Here is a 23,309-nt window from a genome sequence, read left to right as displayed (position 1 = left end):
TCTCGCAATCCTGAGTTTATATCTCGCAATTCTGAGTTTATCTCTCACAATTCTGAGTTTATATCTCGCAATTCTGAGTTTAAATCAAGAAGGTAACAAGAAGGTAAAATCTACACCAGTTAAATCACAATCCAAGACATCTCAAAGACCTCCTTATATGTGTTGTACAACCTTCACTGTTCATAGTCAGACAATAAAGTCTATCATCAATAAACACTGGCATGTTCTGAGAGCTGATGACATTGGATATAGAATCTTCAAGGAGCCTCCCCTTTTTTCATATTATAGGGGACGCAACATAAGAGATCACCTAGTCAGTTCTGATACCTTCATTAAGGAGATCGCAAGATGGCGCTGACGGTGATGGCTGCCTCCGTGGCGTGCTCCGCAGTTGTTTTTATGTTTTTGTTAGTTTGTCCTGTCTTTAGTTATATCCCTGCAATCAGTTTCACCAGAGACGAATTGCTGGACATTCGGAAGTACACACCACCCGATATTTCACCGGTTTTGATTATTCTGATGTTTTGCTGGACATTGTTGTCGGGGGAGCTGCGGCGCTGATCAAGCGCTTCAGGACGCGCAGACGGGGGAAGCGAGCCGGCGCGCTCGTGAAGCTCAGACAGCGCGGATTCAGAACGCCGTTGCCAAGCATCCATCTGGCAAATCTCCGCTCTCTACCCAACAAAACGGACGAACTTCTTCTGCTCTCCCGGACAAATAAGGATTTTTCAAACTCTGCTGCTCTGTGTTTCACGGAAACCTGGCTGAAAGACGCCATTCCGGACAGCGCGTTGAGTCTGCCGGGCTTTCAGCTGTTTAGAGCAGATCGCGACGCAGAATCAACGGGGAAATCGCGCGGCGGCGGGACATGCTTTTACATCAATGAGAGGTGGTGTACAGATGTAACTGTGTTAAAGAAGATGTGCTGTTCAGATCTAGAAGTGCTCTTCATTAATTGCAAGCCGTTCTATTCGCCGCGGGAGTTTTGCTCGTTCATTCTCGTAAGTGTGTACATTCCTCCGCAAGCACACGTGAGCTCCGCTTTACAGAAACTCGCTGATCAGATCACAGAGACAGAACAACAACACCCGGACTCTGTTTTAATCATTCTCGGGGACTTTAATAAAGCAAATCTCTCCCGTGAACTGCCAAAATACAGACAGCACATCACATGTCCCACCAGAGACAGTAATATATTGGATCACTGTTACACCACAATAAAGAATGCATATCACTCTGTTCCACGGGCAGCTTTGGGGCTCTCTGATCACTGTTTGGTTCATCTTATACCGACCTACAGGCAGAAACTGAAATCAGCTAAACCTGTATTAAGGACTGTAAAAAGATGGACTAATGAAGCAGAGCAGGATTTACAAGCTTGTTTTGACCTCACTGATTGGAGTGTTTTTGAAGCTGCTGCCACCGATCTGGACGAGCTCACAGAGACTGTAACATCTTATATCAGTTTCTGTGAAGACATGTGCATTCCTACCAGGACTCATTTAACTTACAACAATGACAAACCATGGTTCACTGCAAAACTCAGACAGCTCCGTCAGGCCAAAGAAGATGCTCACAGGAAGGGGGATAATGTCTTGTATAAACAGGCTAAATACACACTGGAAAAGGAGATCAGAGTGGCAAAGAGGAATTATTCGGAAAAAATAAGGACTCAGTTCACTTCCAGCGACTCGGCATCAGTGTGGAAAAGTCTAAAAGAAATCACCAATTACAAGACACCATCCCCCAGCACTGTGGAGAATCAACACCTGGCAGACGATCTGAACGAGTTCTACTGCAGGTTTGAAAAAACACCCCACACCCGCCCTGAACACCTCTCCACACAACCATTCACACCTCCAGCAACCCCCCTCTCCCCCACACCTGCAATTCAGATCAGTGAAGACGAGGTGCGCCAGGTCTTCCGGAAGCAGAAAAGGAAAAAAGCACCAGGCCCAGACTGTGTTACACCAGTCTGTCTGAAATCCTGTGCTGACCAGCTGGCCCCCATCTTCACACAGATCTTCAACAGATCACTGGAGCTGTGCGAAGTCCCTTCATGCTTCAAACGCTCCACCATCATCCCCGTCCCAAAGAAACCCAAAATTACGGGACTTAATGACTACAGACCTGTGGCTCTAACGTCTGTGGTCATGAAGTCTTTTGAAAAACTGGTGCTGGCCCACCTGAAGGACATCACTGGACCCTTGCTGGATCCTCTTCAGTTTGCCTACAGAGCAAACAGGTCTGTGGACGATGCAGTTAACATGGGACTGCATTATGTTCTGCAACATCTAGACAGACCAGGGACTTATGTGAGGATCCTGTTCGTGGACTTCAGCTCGGCCTTTAACACTATCATCCCAAACCTCCTCCTGCCCAAACTATCTCAGCTCTCCGTGCCCACCTCCGTCTGTCAGTGGATCAACAGCTTCCTGACAGACAGGCAGCAGCTAGTGAGGCTGGGAAAATACACATCCAGCACCCGTATAACCAGCACTGGAGCTCCTCAGGGTTGTGTTCTCTCCCCACTGCTCTTCTCCCTCTACACCAACGACTGCACGTCTAAAGACCCCTCTGTCAAGCTCCTGAAGTTTGCAGACGACACCACACTCATCGGCCTCATTCAGGACGGTGATGAGTCTGCTTACAGACAGGAGGTCGAGCAGCTGGCTGTCTGGTGCAGTCTCAACAACTTGGAGCTCAACACGCTCAAAACTGTGGAGATGATCATGGACTTCAGGAGAAACCCCCCTGCACTCCCCCCACTCACCATCATGGACAGCACTGTGACTGCAGTGGAGTCATTCAGGTTCCTGGGCACCACAATCTCTCAGGACCTGAAGTGGGACACTCACATTGACTCCATTGTGAAAAAGGCCCAGCAGAGGTTGTATTTCCTTCGCCAGCTGAGGAAGTTCAACCTGCCACAGGAGCTGCTGAAACAGTTCTACTCCGCCATCATTGAATCCATCCTCTGCACTTCTATAACTGTCTGGTTCAGCTCAGCTACCAAATCTGACCTCAGAAGACTACAGAGGGTAGTCCGGACTGCTGAGCGAATCATTGGTACAACCCTCCCTTCTCTCCAAGAACTGTACTTATCCAGAGTGAGCAAAAGGGCTGGCAGAATCACTCTGGACCCCTCACATCCAGCACACTCCCTCTTTGAACTGTTGCCATCTGGTCGACGGTACAGAGCACTGAGCACCAGAACGGCCAGACACAGGAACAGTTTCTTCCCTCAGGCCATCCATCTCATGAACACTTAACAATAACTGTGGAACACACACTATTTATTCACTCATACACTTATTTATCTAACACTCATACTCAGTCTACACCTCAAATTTGCACATAATATACAGTACCTGTACATACAAAAACTGTCTATTGTAATATACCTGCACATACAACTGTCAATTTATATATTTTTATTCCTTATTTACTTGTTCTATTTTTTATTATCTGTGTTTTTTGTTCTGTCACTGTCATTCTGTTACACTGTGGAAGCTTCTGTCACGAAAACAGATTCCTCGTATGTGTAAACATACCTGGCAATAAAGCTCATTCTGATTCTGAAAAAAAAAAAAAAAAAGGATAGTTCACCCAAACTCATATTTATGGAACACAAAAATATATTTTGAGTTTTTTTTAATCATACACTTGAAATCAATGGTCACCAAAACTTTTAGTAAGTCAGAGTGGTTTAGAATGACATGAGGGTGAGTAAATAATGACTACATTTTTGTTCTTGGGTGAAACATCACTTAAAAGCAAATCACTTGGTTGAAACTGAGGAAACATTTCCAGACATTATTAACTGGGAAAAAATGAAGACTCAATTGTAATGGTCTATCACTGGAATCAACATTATTTTTTTATATTTTATATATTTCAGGCAATTTTTACATCTCAGTGTTTGTTTTCTTCACAGAGGAGGAAAGGAGAGTCCGAGCCAACGATAGAGAGTACAATGAGAAGTTCCAGTATGCTGTAAGTCGCACATACAACCTATACATCATAAATATACTATAGATTATTTAAGTGTACAGTTTTCTTCTGCATCTCCTTCACCTCTCCCCATCATCTCTTTCACTGTCCACAGAGCAACTGCATCATGACCTCAAAGTACAACATCATTACCTTCCTTCCAGTCAACCTGTTTGAGCAGTTCCAGGAAGTTGCCAATACCTACTTCCTGTTTCTCCTCATACTGCAGGTATATACTCCGAACAAATTCTTACTTTGAATGCTTATTACAAGTATAGAGAAAAAAAGTAATTTATTTTGTAAAGGTCAATTCATGGCTGTGACCATGGCAATATTCCTCCATTCCTAAAGGCTACAGTTAGCAAGCACATGGATGCTTATGAACACAGTAATTTTGACAGATTGTTTGAACATGTTCACACTAATTACACTAGTAACACTAGTAGGTGAATCAGTGAGTGCTATAAAAATGCTTTAAAAAGTAATTGTGTGTACGTTTTTGTCTCAGTTGATTCCACAGATTTCCTCATTATCCTGGTTCACCACCATTGTGCCTTTAGTGCTGGTGCTGAGCATCACTGCAGTTAAAGATGCCACCGATGACTATGTGAGTCTCACGCACACACACTTATAACTTACTGTAACTGCCAAGCACCCCTCCACGCAGAAATATGGTAACACTTATGCTAATCACCTAACACACCACAACTACCACACGAAAACACCATCAGACACATACATTTCACACACATCTCTGTTTCTCTCACAGTTTCGTCACAAGAGTGACAACCAGGTTAATAACCGTCAGTCTCAGGTCCTCATCGGTGGCATGTGAGTCTCGTATTAATATACGCACTTCCTTTTACATTGTGTTTACAAGAAAATATAAATGTTGTTTACAAAAAATATAAATGTGGCCGAGTGGATAGTGACTGTTCATGGCATAAAAGCACTGTTAGCTCAATATTTAGTATGTTTATATATGTGACCCTGGACCACAAAACCAGTCTTAAGTCGCTGGGGTATAATTGTAGCAAAAGCCAAAAAAACATTGTATGGGTCCAAATTATTGATTTTTCTTTTATGCCAAAAATCATTAGGACATTAAGTAAAGATCATGTTCCATGAAGATATTTTGTAAATTTCCTACTGTAAATATATCAAAACTTAATTTTTGATTATATATATATACTTTTAATTGTTGTATAGTAATTTTCCAACAATCACAAAGCATTAATAAGTATCCTATACTTTTTTTAACTTTCTCAGTCTTCAGAAGGAGAAATGGATGAATGTCAGAGTGGGTGACATCATCAAACTGGAGAACAACCAGTTTGTGGCAGTGAGTTTTCCTCTATAGTCCTTCTTGACATTAATTAATTAAACTTGGTTTAATAAAATAAAAAGACTCTTTACTAGCTCAGCAGTCTCAGACATTACTTGCAGTAATTCAGGGTCATGTACGCATCAATGTCTGATGCATTTGCTCTTGAATACTGCACTGTGATATTGATCCAGTAGCCAAGGTCTAATTAGCTGATTCTGCCTCTGGTTATGTAACCCTGACTCTCGAGGATGCAGTTTAGGTGTCTTGTTAATATGCTAATTGCAGTTTGGTCTCACTGTATATCAGTGTTATTTTAATATTATATACAGTAGATACTATTATAGTTTTTAGTGATATTTTTGAATAGCTTTCCTTTGTGTACTACTCAAATTTCATTTTAATTTTAGTTCTATTTTTTAGCAATTTTGTCTTGTGCTTTCATAGTTTTTATTCATTTTTGTTTTTTTTTTAATATTACTATTTAGATTTATTTTTATTTCAATTTTAGTTTTCATTTATTTTATTTTCAAATTAGTAATCTTAGTGTGTCAGCTTTAGAAATGCTGCATTTGGAATAAGTTTTCACCTAATATTTATAATTTATATTATTTCAGCTTATTTTAATTAACAAAAACATTTGAATAGTTTCAGCTAATAATAGCACTGCTGTATACTGTATATGTGTTACAGGCTGACCTGCTCCTGTTGTCCAGCAGTGAACCACATGGCCTCTGTTACATTGAAACTGCAGAACTGGATGGGTATGACTGTGTTTATTTCTCGAATTTGCTGTGTAACATGATTTCATACTTCCAGTGCATCTTAATAAAATGTCAATGATTTTTCTGCCACAGCGAGACGAACATGAAGGTGCGTCAGTCTCTGTCTGTTACCTCAGAGCTGGGAGATCCTAATAACCTGGCCCGGTTTGATGGTATGTGGTTTGGTATTGATGCGAAAGTTAGCCAGAGTGGAAATGAGAAAGTGAACTAGTAAGAAAAAGAAACAGCTGAGCAATCTTGTGAACTGATAAATGAGGGAACTTGTTTGCATGCAGTATGTTTCAGATTTGCAGAAGTTTATGGAACAAAAATAGAAAGACAATAAAAGGAATTGCATATTTTCATTGGGGGCATTCCTGTGTGAGTTGCACTCACTGATAACCAGTTTATTTACATATTTTAGCACAGATTCACTAAAGTAATTATGCAAAGTAGGTAACAGCACAAACTCATCCAAAAGAAATCTGTGCAAAATAAAATAAAATAAAATAATGAATACAATAAAATGTATAATTAAAGTTAAATTGACATTTCTGAAAATAATGACTTCATTTAAGTATGCATGATGAAGTGTTATACCAGCGCAGATAACGTCAGGATAAATTTGATTATGGGCTAGTGAATAGATGCGCTAAAAATGCAAAAGTGCAACAACTGTTTGACCCCACTATGAGTTAGTTTACTGGAGGAAGCGAGAACAAAAGATACAGTGAGTCAAAGTGTGCGGAAAGTAAATTATGTGGTGGACAGTTTCTCAGCAACATTTCTTTAACACCCAACACAATATACTACCACACACACACACACACACACCATCAAACCTGTGTCAGCACAGACCACCCACGCTTCCTGTTTTTAAAGAACAACAAAAAATTCCAAAGCTCACAGGTTGTACCGAGACCCAGGATGCTGAACAGTTGGTCATAACACATATTACATAAAATAATACTGTTTCGATATTTCACACGTGCTGTGTGTATGTTCAGGAGAAGTGGTGTGTGAGCCTCCCAACAACAAGCTTGACCGTTTCTGCGGGACTCTGTATTGGAAAGACTGCAAGTACCCCCTCAGCAACCAGAACATGCTGCTTCGCGGCTGCGTCCTGCGCAACACAGAGAGCTGCTATGGCCTTGTTATTTTCGCAGGTTGGTGTATGTGTTTATGTGAATATGTGTGTGTGATTAGTTTTCATTTTAACCTGTCATGGTGCACCTCAGGTCCTGACACCAAACTGATGCAGAACAGCGGACGGACTAAGTTCAAGCGCACCAGTATAGACAGACTGATGAATACACTAGTGCTGTGGGTGAGAAACACACTCACTTACAAACCTCTGCTGAATTATCAAACCGAAATATATAAACAGCATACACTCTGCAAATTAATGTTTGTCATTTTCCCCTCCTCAGATTTTTGGGTTCCTGGTGTGTATGGGAGTGATCTTGGCCATAGGAAATGCAGTTTGGGAAAAAGAAGTGGGTGCTCTGTTCCAGAGCTTTCTTCCTTGGGACCCTCCAGTGGACAACTTCCTGTTCTCGGCCTTCCTGTCCTTCTGGTCCTATGTCATCATCCTCAACACAGTCGTGCCCATCTCCCTCTATGTCAGGTGAGAGAGAGCAAGATGTGGAGGGAGAAATGTCGTAATGGAGGGAAAAGAATGAATTATCCAGTGGGGACTGTTCAGGTGGCACTTGAATATAATCAAATAAAAAATATGGAAAATGGACTGCAGCAATACAATTTTTTGAACATAAATGTAAAATTCATATGAGCTGTTTTATTTCCTATTTATTTTATATGAGGTTTGTCAACTATTCCAATTATCCAATTTAGGACTTTTTGGATTTTTATTTTTAGGGATAAACAATGCTAAGCATTACATTTTAAGTCATTCAAAGAACATTTTTACTACAATTATTTAAATATCAATTTAACCGTTTATCTTAAAATTGTGTTGTTGTTATATCAGGGTTATTATCAATAACTTAAACTATTAAAAACACTTTTGTTAACTGAAATATAAATCTAAATATTAAATGAAAAACTGAAAATAGAGGAAAATTTGAAATTTTGCCTTGGCAACTAAACAGAAATAAGGTTAAGTTGAAGTATTAAAATTACTAACTGGAAATTTTTTTTTACTAAAACTGAACTGAAATAAACGCAGTAAATTAAATCTGAATAATGAAAAAAAAAAAACTAAATGAAAAAATAATAAAATTACACAAAATTCAACTAATTAAATTACAAGCAATATATAAAATAAGCGAATAAAATAAAAGCTCATTTAAAACATAATATATAAAATAAGCGAATAAAATAAAAGCTCATTTAAAACATTAATTAAAACTATAATAGTATATGAATAACACTAAAATAAAATAAAAAAACATTGCATGATTTTAGACACCAAAAGACACCATTAGACACCAAAGTGTATCATATTCATGAAAATTCCAATTAAAATCTACTTCTCTTCTTTGATTTAGGTGCTTTTTTTTTGGAAAGTACTAGCTTAGATTAATTTTATGCTTAATGCATCCTTTATGCATTCTGCTGTTTATTTTATTTTGATTTATTTTGTTGTTTTCATGTTTCCTCAGACTTTCCCTAACAGGTAAGAGATAGACCCCATAGACCCTTTTTTCTCTCTCTGACATAACAACAGCCTCCCGTATAACACAGTCCATATAACACCACTAAAATCCTGACCGAACCTTTCTGAACCAGCTCTCTGAATGAGCTCTAACTCTGCCGTGTGGTCCAGTGAATGTAACCCACCTCTGACTGGTACAGACTCGTACAGGAAGAACTGCAGCATGGCACAGCATGCACATACCCAAAATCTGTTTTTGCAGTTTTCTGACAGATTTGTGAAGTCTCTATAAATGAAATCTTGCTTTTAATGGTCTGGTAGACTGTTGTGCCATTGTCTGTCTCAGCTGCATACTAAATAACCTATGTCTTTAGAACAGGAAAACTGTGTGTATTTTTGTGTGTGTTTTGTTGTGAGTTTGCCATGTGGTCAGAGATCTGCAGTCAATTTGAGTGTTTCTACTGAAAAGCAGGTCACATTTGCATTGTGATAACCCTCCGTCTGTTTCTCTTTCCATCGGTCTGAATATCTTAGTGTGGAGGTGATTCGTCTGGGTCACAGTTATTTCATTAATTGGGACCGGCGGATGTTCTGCAGCCGTAGTAACACAGCAGCAGAGGCCCGGACCACCACACTAAATGAAGAGCTGGGACAGGTGGAGTACATCTTCAGTGACAAGACAGGAACCCTCACTCAGAACATCATGATCTTCAACAAGTGCTCCATCAACGGTCACGCATATGGTGAGGAGCAACATATGGCAGTTATATCCATAGTATAATGTGCAATCAGCTGGCCATTATCATATATATCAGTCTTGCGTCATGTTGATGTGGCTTATATGGTAATAATGACCAGCTGACTGTACATTACTTTATTTATTACACAGCTGCTTACCAATCAAGTATATACTGTATATAAAATTCATCAACTGTGCACTTGAATTAGGTACAGAATATAGCCAGAAACATTTCAAATATTTTTATTATTATTACATTATTATTGTTATTATTATTATTATTATTTATTTATTTTTGAACAAATGGCCATTGAAAGCTTAACCTTCATTTGATCAAATGTTAATCATTAAGAGGTCAAACAAAAAATAAATAAGATGTTTTATTTGTACTCTCTACAAACATTAAAAAGTAATTAGATAACAATAATGTTAATATTAATATTTATAAAAATACATTTTCCTATTGGAAAAAATATATAAATAATTTGTTTTTGAACAAGTAGTCATTGAAAACGTAATCTTCAAAAATGTCCAAACAAAAATTAAATGTTTCATTTCTACTCCTTATTTATTTATTTATTTATTGAAATGACATTTAAATAAACTATAAAAAGTAAATAGACAATAATAATAATAGTATTTATAATAATAAATACATTGCATTATTGAAAATAAAAATAAATAAATAAATAATAATGGATGAAATAATCAAGTATAAAATATAAATAAAATGGCAAGATGGTTTTGCAGGGTTGCAGATTTATAACAATTTGGTGTCTATTTTAAAATATAATTTTTGTGATTATTGTATATTTTATAGTTATAAACATTTAAATAAACATACATTAAATAGACTGATAATAATAATGATGGTCTAAGATAGACAGACAGACAGACAGACAGACAGACATAGATAGATAGATAGATAGACAGATAGATGGATAGATAGATAGATAGATCTGCAACATGTTATTTTAGAATTATTTATATAGTATTATAATATTTATTATTATTTTGAATTAATATTTGTTATTATGAATTTAATTATTGTTTAATAAAGATGCCTTCAAAGAAGATAATCATGACCTATATCCATCACACAGTGCAGTCTATACATATGGACAATTGATAGAAAAACGCTTCAGCAGAGTTGCAGATTTACGACATACAGTATAGACACATACACTTATAAATATGTTGTATTAGGTTTGTGTTACGGATCTCAATTCATTCTGTCTCTTGTTTCACAGGTGAGGTGATGAACATTCTGGGAGCTCAGCAGAAGGTCAGTGCATCCAAGATTCACTTTCTGGAATTAAAGAATTTGTTATTTTTAAAACATTGTTGCTCAGAAAGATCTCCGATCATCTGTTATTCTCAGAGGATCCAGCCCCTGGACTTCAGTGCGTGGAACCCCTTAGCAGACCGGGACTTCTGTTTCTATGACCAGTCTCTGCTAGAGGCAGTGATGGTGGGAGAACCAGCGGTGCATGAATTCTTCCGGGTCTTGTCTCTCTGCCACACGGTCATGAGCGAGGAGAAGAGTGAGGGTAAGGATCTGGAACAGTCTTTGAGGATCGATTATCTGCCTTACTCAGAGAACCATTTCATCCAATGGAAGAGTTTAAATAAGGTTTACTTAAGGAAGCTGTTGACTTTAATATTGTTAGAAGGAAATGATATAGTAATTCTGGATTGTAATATGATTATATTATCTCATTATCTGTCCTTTTTCATGTTCTCCTTGCTTATTGTCTCTGTCTTTCACTTCCTGAAGGAGAGCTGCTGTATAAGGCTCAGTCTCCAGATGAGGGGGCGTTAGTAACAGCTGCACGTAACTTTGGCTTTGTGTTTCGCTCTCGCACACCTGGCACAGTCACCACACAAGAGCTCGGCAAAGCTGTCACATACACGCTCCTCGCCATCCTGGACTTCAATAACATCCGCAAAAGAATGTCTGTCATAGGTAACACAAGCACACTCTCAAGTCCTGCAACTTTGTGAAAAGCTCAATATGCAGTATGTCACAAAAATGAAAACGCCACCACATGAAATCATTTAAAAAAGTAAAGTTTTGTCAGATTGATTTACTTTTGAGCCCAAACTGTGGCTAGGTACACACACACACACTTGTACTCGGTACTTCAGAGTGTACCGTTTTTAAACATTATTTTGGCTGTAATGCCAGATGGTTTAGCACTGTGCGAAAGAGAAAGAGCCAGTAAAATTCCCTTAGGACTGAGAAATCTGGATACAGCATAAATACTGCCCTGCCAAGCATCATAAATAAGTGGAACATTAGCGCTAAATTCAATACAGAAAGTGTTGTGTGTGTCATATACACTCTCATAATGCTGAATTATGGCCCTTATGTTCAGGTAAGTGGTGCTTACATTGCAGCAGCCATTTCATTTTTGTGTGCATATTGTCATTTATGTCCATTTGATCTGTGTTTACATGGAAAAGTGAGAGATTTATTGAGTGCACTGCAGATTTTTCTCTTAATAAGTTTTAAGCATTTTTTCTCCATAGCAATATCCAAAATATCTTAAAAATAAGATCATTTGTTTTATGATTTATAAAACTAATCCTATACATATACATGAATTCGTTTTTGCCAAATGGGTAAGAGATATGCTTAATTCAAGATACATTATCTGAAAAAAAGTCCGATAATGTTAGGACTATGAGATAATGGGAGCTATAATAAGAAAAGAGCTTCTCCCATCACTGCAGAGGCACAAGCACAATCTGTCATTTAATGTGTGTGTGTGTGTGTGTGTGTGTCTCAGTGAGGAATCCAGAGGGCCGTATTCGTCTCTACTGTAAGGGCGCAGACACTGTGCTTTTCGAGAGGCTTCACTCTTGCAGCCATGAACTAATGAATATCACTTCAGACCATCTCAACGTGAGTGTTTTCTTTTTTGGGGTTTGTTTATTTTGTTTATGTTAGCTTAGCACTGTTTGTATGAAGTTCTAAATTACCCCACGGTCTGCTACTGTCTTTATAAGACATACAACAGAGCCCTCTAGTGGATGTTTTAGTAATTAAGCTCTTTTTTTTTCAAAATACTAATTAACTAAACATTATGTAGGATTTTTGCTGTGATATAGTTATTTTTTTTAGTAATTAAATTAACGTTTAAAATTGTAAAATATTAATAAAGAGTATTTTCAAATAAAATGTAGTTGCAAGTGGACAGGGTTGCAAAATCAGTTGAATTTAAGATCTCACTCCCTAGGAGAAAATATTTTAACACTCAGGGAAAAAGTTTGGTACCAAAACATTTGTAGTAGGACAAATTCATACTTCACATGAATTTAAAGTCAGGTATTTATTTAATCTTTTAATCTTTGTTTAAAATAACAAGTGAAAGGATTGAAATGGTTTCTGTTTTCGTAATAGAGAAAGTTACGCTGTAAAATCAGGCACGGTAAGCCTGTATAATACTATTTTAATTATAAATATATTATAATTTCTAATATTAATTACCAGTATATTATTATTATTTATAATATTTTTACTACAGTAAATTTGGGGTCAGTACGATTGTTTTTTTATACTTTTATTAAGAAAGGATGCACTGATAAAACGTGACACGAGAGACTATTACATTGTTACAAAAAAATGCATTTTAGATTGAATAAACTTTATTAATCCCCGAAGAGAAATTTATGCATAAATGTATCTTAAATAAATGCTGTTATTTCTGTTCATCAAAGAATCCTGAAAGAAATGTATCACAGTTTCCACAAAAATATTAGGGTAACACTTCATAATAACGTTCATATATATCTAAATAATACTAATATACTAATAATAATATTATAATAAGTCATTAACGAACATTATATAATGCTTAACAGATCATTAATTAAGATTTTCTAAGAGATTCAAATAGCTCGAATCATGAGATGATGTGCATGTTAATGCACCTAGTGACTAATTAGTAAACATTAACAAGCACATTATTTCATATTTATATATATGTAAATATATATTAACTAATGATTTGTTGTGCATTATATAATGTTCATTAATGATTTATTTATGAAAGTTATTATAAAGTGTTACCCGCTTGAAAATGTATTCAAATATAAAATTATAGGTTAAATTGTAAATTGTAATAATATTTCACAATGTTACGGTCCTACTGTTTATTTTTCTGAATAAATAAATGAATGAATGAATGAATGAATAAATAAATGCAGCCTTTAGTAACCATCATAATCTTAAAAAAAAAAAAACACTTAAAATCTTACTGACCCCAAACTTTAGAAGCAATGTATGTCAATTTTTTTAAAAAGACCTTTCAAAAGAACTTTGAGGTGGAGCAGACCAAAACAAGCATTTAATGTTTAAAACTAACAGCTTTAGTTTCCTAATAGTTTATCTAACATATCCAGTGGTTCTCACAACAAAAACAATAAAAAACCATGAATGTCTTCATAAGAAAGTGATATTATCATGAGCTGCTGATGTTGGCACGTGTGTATGTGTGTGTTTCTGTAGGAGTATGCAGGTGACGGCTTACGGACGCTCGCAGTGGCCTATCGGGATCTGTCCGAGGAGCAGTGGGAGGAGTGGTCAGAGCGTTTCCGTGGCGCTGATAAGGCCACAGACTGCAGAGACGACCGGCTGGCTGCAGCCTATGAGGAGATCGAACAGGACATGATGGTGTGTTTGTGTGTCCAATTCCTTTTGTTTTTGTTTCCTTAGTCTTTTTGTTAATAATAATAACTATTTAATCCTTGTCATAGTTGTTGGGGGCCACGGCTATAGAAGATAAACTGCAAGAGGGGGTTCCTGAGACCATTGCTATTCTCTCACTGGCTAACATCAAGATCTGGGTGCTCACTGGAGACAAACAGGGTAAGATCTGCAAAAGAACCGGCCACAACCGTTATCATTTACTTGACAATTATATATGTCTTTTTCTCCTTTTGTGACAGAGACTGCAGTGAATATTGGTTATTCGTGTAAAATGCTGACAGATGACATGACGGAGATCTTCATTGTTAATGGACACACCGTCCAAAGCGTACGTGAAGAACTGAGGTACAATACTGATGTTTGTCTGATCTGTCCATCCAACAACCCATGAAATATAAGAGATGTAAGTCTTTCAGGAAAGGCTTTTTCATTTTCTCATCCTCTTATGTTTTGTAGGAAAGCAAGAGAGCGAATGCTGGAGTCCACACGCACCAGAGATGGAGGGAAGGAAGCTGAAGCTCAGGGATGGGGTGGTGCTTGTGCCTTTGGAAATGGATGTGGAGGTGGCGGTGCTGCTAACTGGATGCCTGATGAGAGGAAATGTCCCCCTTCTCAGGCTCCGCCCCCCTCTTTATTGGAGTTGATCAGTGGAGAGTTCGCCCTCATCATCAGCGGACACAGCTTGGTGGGTGGAGGCAGCATTCAGGAATGTAATCGGAAGGAATTAGATATGAATGTTAATGTTATTCTTGCTCTTCAGTTTAGTTGAAGGGTTTGAGTTGAGTTTAATTAGGTTTATTCAGTGTTATTTTAGAATTATTTATATGCTACAGTAATATTTCTTATTATTTTGAATTCATATTTATTATTAATTGAATTATTGTTTAATCAAGATGCCTTCAAAGGAGATACCGAAGATGATCATAACCGATGTTCATCACATATGCAGACTGATATCTAAACGGTTTTAATTTTTCTTTGCATTAACATTCAAATATTAAAATTGAATAAAATGGCAACAATAAAAGCAATTAGCTAGATTAGATGATTACTTTAAGATATTGCTATCAGTTCATACTGCTGTTAACACTTTCTCTGGATGCGATGAGACCTGTCTTCCGGTTTGGTCAGGTGACATTGTCATTTTGGCATTGGCTGCCCACTGCTCCGGGTGTGTGTTCACGGTGTGTGTGTGTGTTCACTACTGTGTGTGTGCACTTGGATGGGTTAAATGCAGAGCACTAATTCCGAGTATGGGACACCATACTTGGCCACACGTCACTTCACTTTCACTTATTATTATTTGATATTTATATTTATTAATTATAAAATTTTATAATTCCATTTTTATTATAACACAAATAAAAGGAAGACAAAAACTATCAAGAACAACAACCGTGAAAAAAACACATAGCCTAGCTCAAAATTGCATAATAATAGCAAACAGAAAAGTAACAAATAATAAACTTAAGAAATATATTAAAAACATCCAGAGGGTTTATTAGATTATTTATATTATAATAATCCTTGTAATATAATTGGACTAAGATGAAGTTCCAAATAGTCCTGATGGGGGTCCAAACCTTATAGAACTGATCCGTTTTCAAATGGATTATACAAGTAAGATGTTATAATGCAATAAACTCAAAAATAACCTTATTCCATGGTTTTATTGAAGGATTTTTACACGAATCTATGTTTAAATTTAAGGTTATCATATAATATAGATATTTTATTTTATTTCAGCTCTATTCCAATTACAGGAAACAAATTTAATAGTTTTAAGTTTTAGGTAACAATAACAGCACTGATTTTGTTTAGAAAATATCCGAATGATAAATATCAGATTAATGGTATTCATTTCGGTTTGGATGAAAACCCCTGGTCTTTGCTGGTTCAAGCTGCTCTTACCGAGCTGGTGTTTTGCTGGTTCATCTGAGTGCCCAAAACCCCTCTAAATCCAGCTCACCAACCAGTCAAGACCAGCAAACCAGCTTAGGCTGGTTTAAGCAGGGTTTGTTTTTTCAGCAGGGATATTGTTATAAATCCAGCTCACAAGCCAATCAAGACCGGCAAAGCAGTTTAGGCTGGTTTAAGCATGATTTTTCAACAGAGGTATTAAGGGATATTTTCCTCTCTCTGTTGGCCAGGCTCATGCTTTGGAAGCGGATATGGAACGTGAGTTTTTGGAGACGGCGTGTGCTTGTCGAGCAGTGATCTGCTGCAGAGTGACTCCTCTTCAGAAGGCTCTGGTGGTGGAGCTGGTTAAACGGCATAAGAAAGCTGTCACACTCGCCATCGGAGATGGAGCCAATGACGTCAGCATGATAAAGAGTAAGAGAAAAAGAGCAATCTTCAACACTTGCCAGGAGAATAAATCTTTCTTTTTGACAGCCGATTTGTTTTTGGTGTGCAAACATTGGGGTTCTCTGAGTCAAATTACTAGGAATGGTTACAGCTAGTGGTTACGGTAATAATACACCATCAGAATCTGAATAGTGTAACATAATATACTATAATTATTATTGTGCAACTGTTATACACTGCCGTTCAATTGTTTGGGGTTGGTAAGATTATTTAATGCTTTAATTTTTTAGAAAGAAGTCTTTTATGATCACCAAGGCCTAATTTTTATAATGCGGTTGAAAAGTTATTACATTTTAAAATAACTATTTTCTGTTTTAATACATTTTAAATCTAATGTATTCTTTTGATAGCAAAGCTGAATTTTCAGCATCATTACTCCAGTCTTCAGTGTCCCAGGATCCTTCAGAAATCATGTTAATATGCTGATTTGCTACTCAAGAAAAATGTCATATTATTATCACTATTAAAAACAGTCTAATTGTACTGCTTAATATTTTTTTGGAAACTGATATGTTTTTCAGGATTCTTTGATAAATAGAAAGTTCGAAAGAACAGCATTTATTTGAAATAGAACATTTTTGTGACAATGATAAATTATTTTTGTTTAATACATGCTAGCTGAATCCTTGATGCATTTAATGCATCCTTGCTGATTAATTATTTTTTTATTTATTCCTTTGTTTTTTTAATAAATTAATTGTGACCCAAACTATTGAACTGTAGTGTATTATTGTAATTATTATTAGTATAATTGGGAACTTAAGATTTTTCATCTTATTTTGTAGGTAATTTACAAAGTTTTTGCCCATTTTTAATGCCATTCAGTTAGGCTCATAGATTATGCATATTACAGATAAAATGTGGTGTACAATATTCAGCCATAATCTCTTCTTGTGATAACTTCTTGTCGTAACCATGGGGAGGATATATTGTAAGGCTTTTTTTGAAGCAAACAGCTCAAGAAAAACAATTCTAGTTCCTTTTTTAGCTTATGCAAAGGTGCCCCCAGAGAAACCAAATTATTGAAATTCGGTCAGTTCGTTCAGTTTGTTGTTGTTACATGTGGTTGCTTCATTTCCCTTAACTGAGCAAAAACATCTCAGAACTGTGTCGGTGGGCTCTCACAGTGTCACAACTATATTTCAAAAGGCTCCTGTGAACATGGATAAGAACGAGATGTGGAGGATGTGGTTTATGTCCAAATCTCTTTACACCATCTTGTGCTGTCCCTACTCAATATATTTACACGCACACTCACACACACGTTCTTGCCCATGTCATAAGCAATGTCCCATCTTCTGGTTGTTTGATGCTATGGGTGTGTGCAGGTTACTTTGCTGGTGTGTAGGAGTCAAGTGTCAATCTCAGTAACATTAAAAATGCAGGGAACACTCATCAAAAGACTGATTGACAGTGGTACTAGTGTGAAGAACAAATCTCTTTCACTGATTTAAATCACTCTGGACTGTCCCAAATCTATGGTTTTAGTCTGTAGGATATTTACATATTAGTTTATCTGCCTTAACCTACCATTGAACCTGACCAGCACTAAGACAGATGATAACCAAGAGCAGGGGCTTTCAAACTAGGCTCCAGGGACTGTCAGGCGACCTCAAGTGGGTGGAAACATGAGGAAAAAAAATCTTTGTGATCTATTTTTAGTGGTGTCAAATTTAATGGGTTAACTTGAGATATGCAGTATGTTTAATGCAATCATTTTTCACATTTAATGAGTTCAATAGCCTATTACTGATTCAAAAGGCTGGTTAGAATCTTTCAAAATGTATTTAATTGTGATTATTTTATTACAATGACATACAGTGGCAGCTATAAATATATTATATATAAACAAATTATTAAAATTATTAGAACACTAGTATTTTCACCAGCTAAAAAATGGTTCAGAATCCAGAAGAACTGTGGCAACTTCTCCAAGATGCTTCAAGAAACCTACCTGTAAATCTACCTGAAAAACTATGTGCAAGTGCACCGAGGGCAAAAGCTGCTAAAAACGCAAAGGATGGTATAAATCGATTCTGCTCACAAAGGCTGCATTTATTTATTTAAAAAATACAGTAAAATCAGCAGTATTGTGAAATATTATTACATTTTAAAATAACTATTTTCTATTTTAATACATTTTAAAATGTAATTTATTCTTGTGATGGCAAAGCTGAATATACTGAATACTGCTCAATATTTTTGTGGAAACTGTGATACATTTTTTTTCAAGATTCTTTGATAAATAGAAAGTTCGAAAGAATAGCACTTATTTGAAATAGAACATTTTTGTGACAATGTAAATGTATTTTTTGTTTGATACATCCCCGCTGAATCCTTGATGCATTTAATGCGTCCATGCATTTTTTCTTTTTTTTTTCAAAAAATAAATCCTTTCTGACCCCAAACTTTTGAACTGTAGTGTATATATTACTGTAATTATTATTAGTATAATTTGGAACTTGAGTATATTCAGCTTATTTTATAGTAATTTTTAAAGGCATTCAGTTAGGCTCATACATGATGCATATTACAAGTAAAGTGTGGTGTATGTACAATATTCAGCCATAATCTTTTCTTGTGGTAACTCTTGAAACTATGAGAGGATGAAATGTAAGGCTTTTCTGAGAAACAATTCTGAGTTCCTTTTTTAGCTTATGCAAAGGTGCCCCCAGAGAAACCAAATTATTGAAATTCGGTCAGTTCGTTCAGTTTGTTGTTGTTACATGTGGTTGCTTCATTTCCCTTAACTGAGCAAAAACATCTCAGAACTGTGTCGGTGGGCTCTCACAGTGTCACAACTATATTTCAAAAGGCTCCTGTGAACATGGATAAGAACGAGATGTGGAGGATGTGGTTTATGTCCAAATCTCTTTACACCATCTTGTGCTGTCCCTACTCAATATATTTACACGCACACTCACACACACGTTCTTGCCCATGTCATAAGCAATGTCCCATCTTCTGGTTGTTTGATGCTATGGGTGTGTGCAGGTTACTTTGCTGGTGTGTAGGAGTCAAGTGTCAATCTCAGTAACATTAAAAATGCAGGGAACACTCATCAAAAGACTGATTGACAGTGGTACTAGTGTGAAGAACAAATCTCTTTCACTGATTTAAATCACTCTGGACTGTCCCAAATCTATGGTTTTAGTCTGTAGGATATTTACATATTAGTTTATCTGCCTTAACCTACCATTGAACCTGACCAGCACTAAGACAGATGATAACCAAGAGCAGGGGCTTTCAAACTAGGCTCCAGGGACTGTCAGGCGACCTCAAGTGGGTGGAAACATGAGGAAAAAAAATCTTTGTGATCTATTTTTAGTGGTGTCAAATTTAATGGGTTAACTTGAGATATGCAGTATGTTTAATGCAATCATTTTTCACATTTAATGAGTTCAATAGCCTATTACTGATTCAAAAGGCTGGTTAGAATCTTTCAAAATGTATTTAATTGTGATTATTTTATTACAATGACATACAGTGGCAGCTATAAATATATTATATATAAACAAATTATTAAAATTATTAGAACACTAGTATTTTCACCAGCTAAAAAATGGTTCAGAATCCAGAAGAACTGTGGCAACTTCTCCAAGATGCTTCAAGAAACCTACCTGTAAATCTACCTGAAAAACTATGTGCAAGTGCACCGAGGGCAAAAGCTGCTAAAAACGCAAAGGATGGTCACACCAAATGTTGATTTAATTTAGTTAATAGAAGTTCATTGATAAAGAAAATCTATTTATGACATTATTTTTGACAGCATCCTCATTTTACAGCATTTTTACAACAATCTGCTAAATATACAGTGGTGGCCAAAATTATTAGAACACTAGTATTTTCAGCAGTTAAAAATGGTTTTAAGTCAGTTAGGTAGGTCTCTTGCAGGTAGGTCTCTTGAAACATCTTGGAGACGTTGTCACAGTTCTTCTGGATTTTTAGTCTGTCTCAGTTTGTTCTGTTTCTTCATGTCATTCCAGACAGACTGGATGATGATGATCATATCAGATCTCTGTGTGCAGCACTGGCTGTTGTCAGACAAAAATCTCACTGGATTATTACAATTAATGGCAAAATGAATGTTTGGAAATGTAAACTGATATTTCCTACTGACACACTACAGCAAAAGATAGAAATAACTGACTTAAAACCATGTTTAGCTGGTGAAAATACTAGTGTTCTAATCATTTTGGCCACCACTGTATATACAAAAAGTTGAATTCAAAATGTTTCTCTTCAGGTGTTTATATTAAACAGCACAATAATAGTGGGTCTTTTTTTTTCATTTACCTATATTTAGAGATTAATATTTTGTTTATATATTGATGATAATATATTTGTATCATATATAGCTTATATATAGCTGCCGTTCTACTTTAGGAACAGTGGGCAGTGGAAGAAACAAATATTTTTGTTCATTTTTATCTAGATTTAAAATTTAAAATACAGATTAATAATTTTAGTAATTTGTTTTGGATATAATACAATGACAAAATAAAAGACAATTATATAATTTCTAATTTTGTAAAAGTTTAATAATTTTCTCATGCAGTATAAATAGGTCTTTATATATAGTGTGTAGAATTGTTTTATCTATATCAACTGCAATCCCCCTCAAATGAGTTCAAATATTAAACGGAACTGCATTATCTGAAATAGTTTGTTTCTCTCTTTCTGTAGCGGCTCACATTGGCGTGGGCATCAGCGGTCAGGAGGGGATCCAGGCTGTGCTGGCATCAGATTACTCTTTTTCCCAGTTTCGCTTCCTGCAGCGTCTTTTGCTGGTGCACGGACGCTGGTCCTATCTGCGCATGTGCCGTTTTCTCTGTTACTTCTTCTACAAGAACTTTGCCTTCACTATGGTGCACTTCTGGTTCGGGTTCTTCTGTGGATTCTCAGCGCAGGTAGGATTTATTCAGAGTCTCGAAAAAGTGTCTCATGCATAAGGGGATGTCATAACCTTGGATGTGTTTACTCTTTTATTTAGACTGTCTATGACCAGTACTTCATCACTCTTTACAATATCGTATACACATCCCTGCCTGTGTTGGCCATGGGCATCTTCGATCAAGTAAGAAAAAGAAAACATACACCTAATACTGAATCATTTTTGTTTACATTTAATAAGAAACTTACTCTCACCTCAATCTTCTTCTGTCTCAGGATGTTCCTGAACAGAGGAGTCTGGAGTATCCAAAGCTGTATGAGCCAGGTCAGCTGAACTTGCTGTTTAACAAGCGAGAGTTCTTCATCTGCATCGCACAGGGAATCTACACGTCTGTGGTTCTCTTCTTCATTCCCTACGGCGTTCTCTCTTACGCCACGCAGAGCAATGGAGTCCCGCTGGCAGACTATCAAACTTTTGCAGTTACAACAGCAACGGCCCTTGTCATCGTTGTCAGCGTCCAAGTGAGTCCAGCATTAGCACTTAAGTAGTCTTGTTGATTTATATGTATGGTTTCCAGCTTTATATAATGTAGCAAGGAATTTTAGAACAGTTTTGAATAGCCCAAGCTTTTTGCTATTTGTTTGTAGATTGCTCTGGACACGGGTTATTGGACGGCTATAAATCACTTCTTTATATGGGGTTCTTTGGGTACCTACTTCACTATCCTCTTCGCTATGCACTCCAGCATTCTGTTCAATATCTTCCCCAAGCAGTTCCATTTCCTTGGTGAGTCAGCACTTTGGCCTAACTGTGTGGCTGCCATCTTAAACAGAAACCCACATCTGATAATGTCTTTACAGTATGTGTCACGAGCACTATAACATCTGCAAATGCAGACAGCATTACTCTATATTCAGGTTTTTAAATGACAAAATAATAAATAATGTTAATGTATAGACTACCATTGAAAAGTTTGGGGTCAGGAAGATTTGTTGTTGTTGTTGTTGTTGGAAGAAATCCTGTTCTTTTGTTCAGCATTAAATTGATCAAAATTGACAGTGACGACTTAAAATATATATTTCAAATAAATGCTGTTTGAACTTTCTATTTATCAAAAAATCCTTTAAAAAAATCATGGTTTCCACAAAAATAAATATTTATCAGCACAACTGTTTTCAACATTGTTAATAATAATAATTAAAAGATGTTTCTTGAGCACTAAATCAGCATATTAGAAGGATTTCTGAACGATCATGTGACACTGGAGTAATGGCTGCTGAAAATTCAGCATTGTCAACGCAAGAATAAATAACATTTTAAAATATATTAAAGGGGTCATATGACGTTGCTAAAAAATAACATTATTTTGTGTATTTGGTGTAATGAAATGTGTTTATGCGGTTTAAGGTTAAAAAAACACATTATTTTCCACATCTTTTAAATAGAATTTTTCTTTGGGTTTGAGACTTTAGTCTTTGCAACTTTAGGGATCTTATCTATTCACGAACAGCTTGTAACACTCCAAAGAGAAAGGAAAACTTGAAATCGCATCATATACCCTTTAAAATAGAATTTTTTTTTTCTGAATTGCAACAATATTTCACAGTATTATAGTTTTTTTTATCTGTATTTTTGATTGAGCACAAAAGATTTCTTACGAAAACATTAAAAATCTTACTGACCTCAAACTTTTAAATGGTATTGTACCTGTAAAATTCCTTTGACAGTCATGTAGGCTACACAATAAATGAGTAGGTCATCTAAAAAATTAATACATAAATTTGTAACAATTATTTAACCTAAATTAAATAATGAAAATATAATGAATAGTAAATATAACAAAAAAAATGTCTTTAAAATAAGTGTGGATTTTAAATTGTGTAATATTAAATTAGAT

At 36.2% G+C, this 23,309-nt stretch overlaps 1 protein-coding gene across 1 annotated transcript in view; it reads left to right on the top strand.

Annotated features, from left to right (window-relative positions):
• The window catches only part of atp8b2 (ATPase phospholipid transporting 8B2), a 38,720-nt gene that overhangs the window by 10,575 nt on the left and 4,836 nt on the right, over positions 1-23,309 (top strand). The window contains exons 2-25 of the mRNA XM_016520603.1: positions 3,938-3,996; positions 4,109-4,222; positions 4,502-4,600; positions 4,763-4,824; positions 5,263-5,335; positions 6,011-6,081; positions 6,175-6,254; positions 7,089-7,247; positions 7,320-7,408; positions 7,512-7,708; positions 9,233-9,441; positions 10,688-10,722; positions 10,819-10,987; positions 11,215-11,403; positions 12,230-12,345; positions 13,951-14,115; positions 14,199-14,310; positions 14,391-14,496; positions 14,608-14,836; positions 16,302-16,485; positions 21,205-21,428; positions 21,512-21,595; positions 21,688-21,933; positions 22,060-22,198. Of these exons, the coding sequence (XP_016376089.1) occupies positions 3,938-3,996; positions 4,109-4,222; positions 4,502-4,600; positions 4,763-4,824; positions 5,263-5,335; positions 6,011-6,081; positions 6,175-6,254; positions 7,089-7,247; positions 7,320-7,408; positions 7,512-7,708; positions 9,233-9,441; positions 10,688-10,722; positions 10,819-10,987; positions 11,215-11,403; positions 12,230-12,345; positions 13,951-14,115; positions 14,199-14,310; positions 14,391-14,496; positions 14,608-14,836; positions 16,302-16,485; positions 21,205-21,428; positions 21,512-21,595; positions 21,688-21,933; positions 22,060-22,198 (3,210 nt within the window). The remainder of the gene's footprint in view (positions 1-3,937; positions 3,997-4,108; positions 4,223-4,501; positions 4,601-4,762; positions 4,825-5,262; positions 5,336-6,010; positions 6,082-6,174; positions 6,255-7,088; positions 7,248-7,319; positions 7,409-7,511; positions 7,709-9,232; positions 9,442-10,687; positions 10,723-10,818; positions 10,988-11,214; positions 11,404-12,229; positions 12,346-13,950; positions 14,116-14,198; positions 14,311-14,390; positions 14,497-14,607; positions 14,837-16,301; positions 16,486-21,204; positions 21,429-21,511; positions 21,596-21,687; positions 21,934-22,059; positions 22,199-23,309) is intronic.

Source organism: Sinocyclocheilus rhinocerous, unplaced genomic scaffold (assembly GCF_001515625.1).
Source record: "Sinocyclocheilus rhinocerous isolate Xijiao unplaced genomic scaffold, SAMN03320098_v1.1 scaffold2194, whole genome shotgun sequence".
Lineage (NCBI taxonomy): Eukaryota > Metazoa > Chordata > Actinopteri > Cypriniformes > Cyprinidae > Sinocyclocheilus > Sinocyclocheilus rhinocerous.
This window is presented reverse-complemented; position numbering and strand designations above follow the sequence as displayed.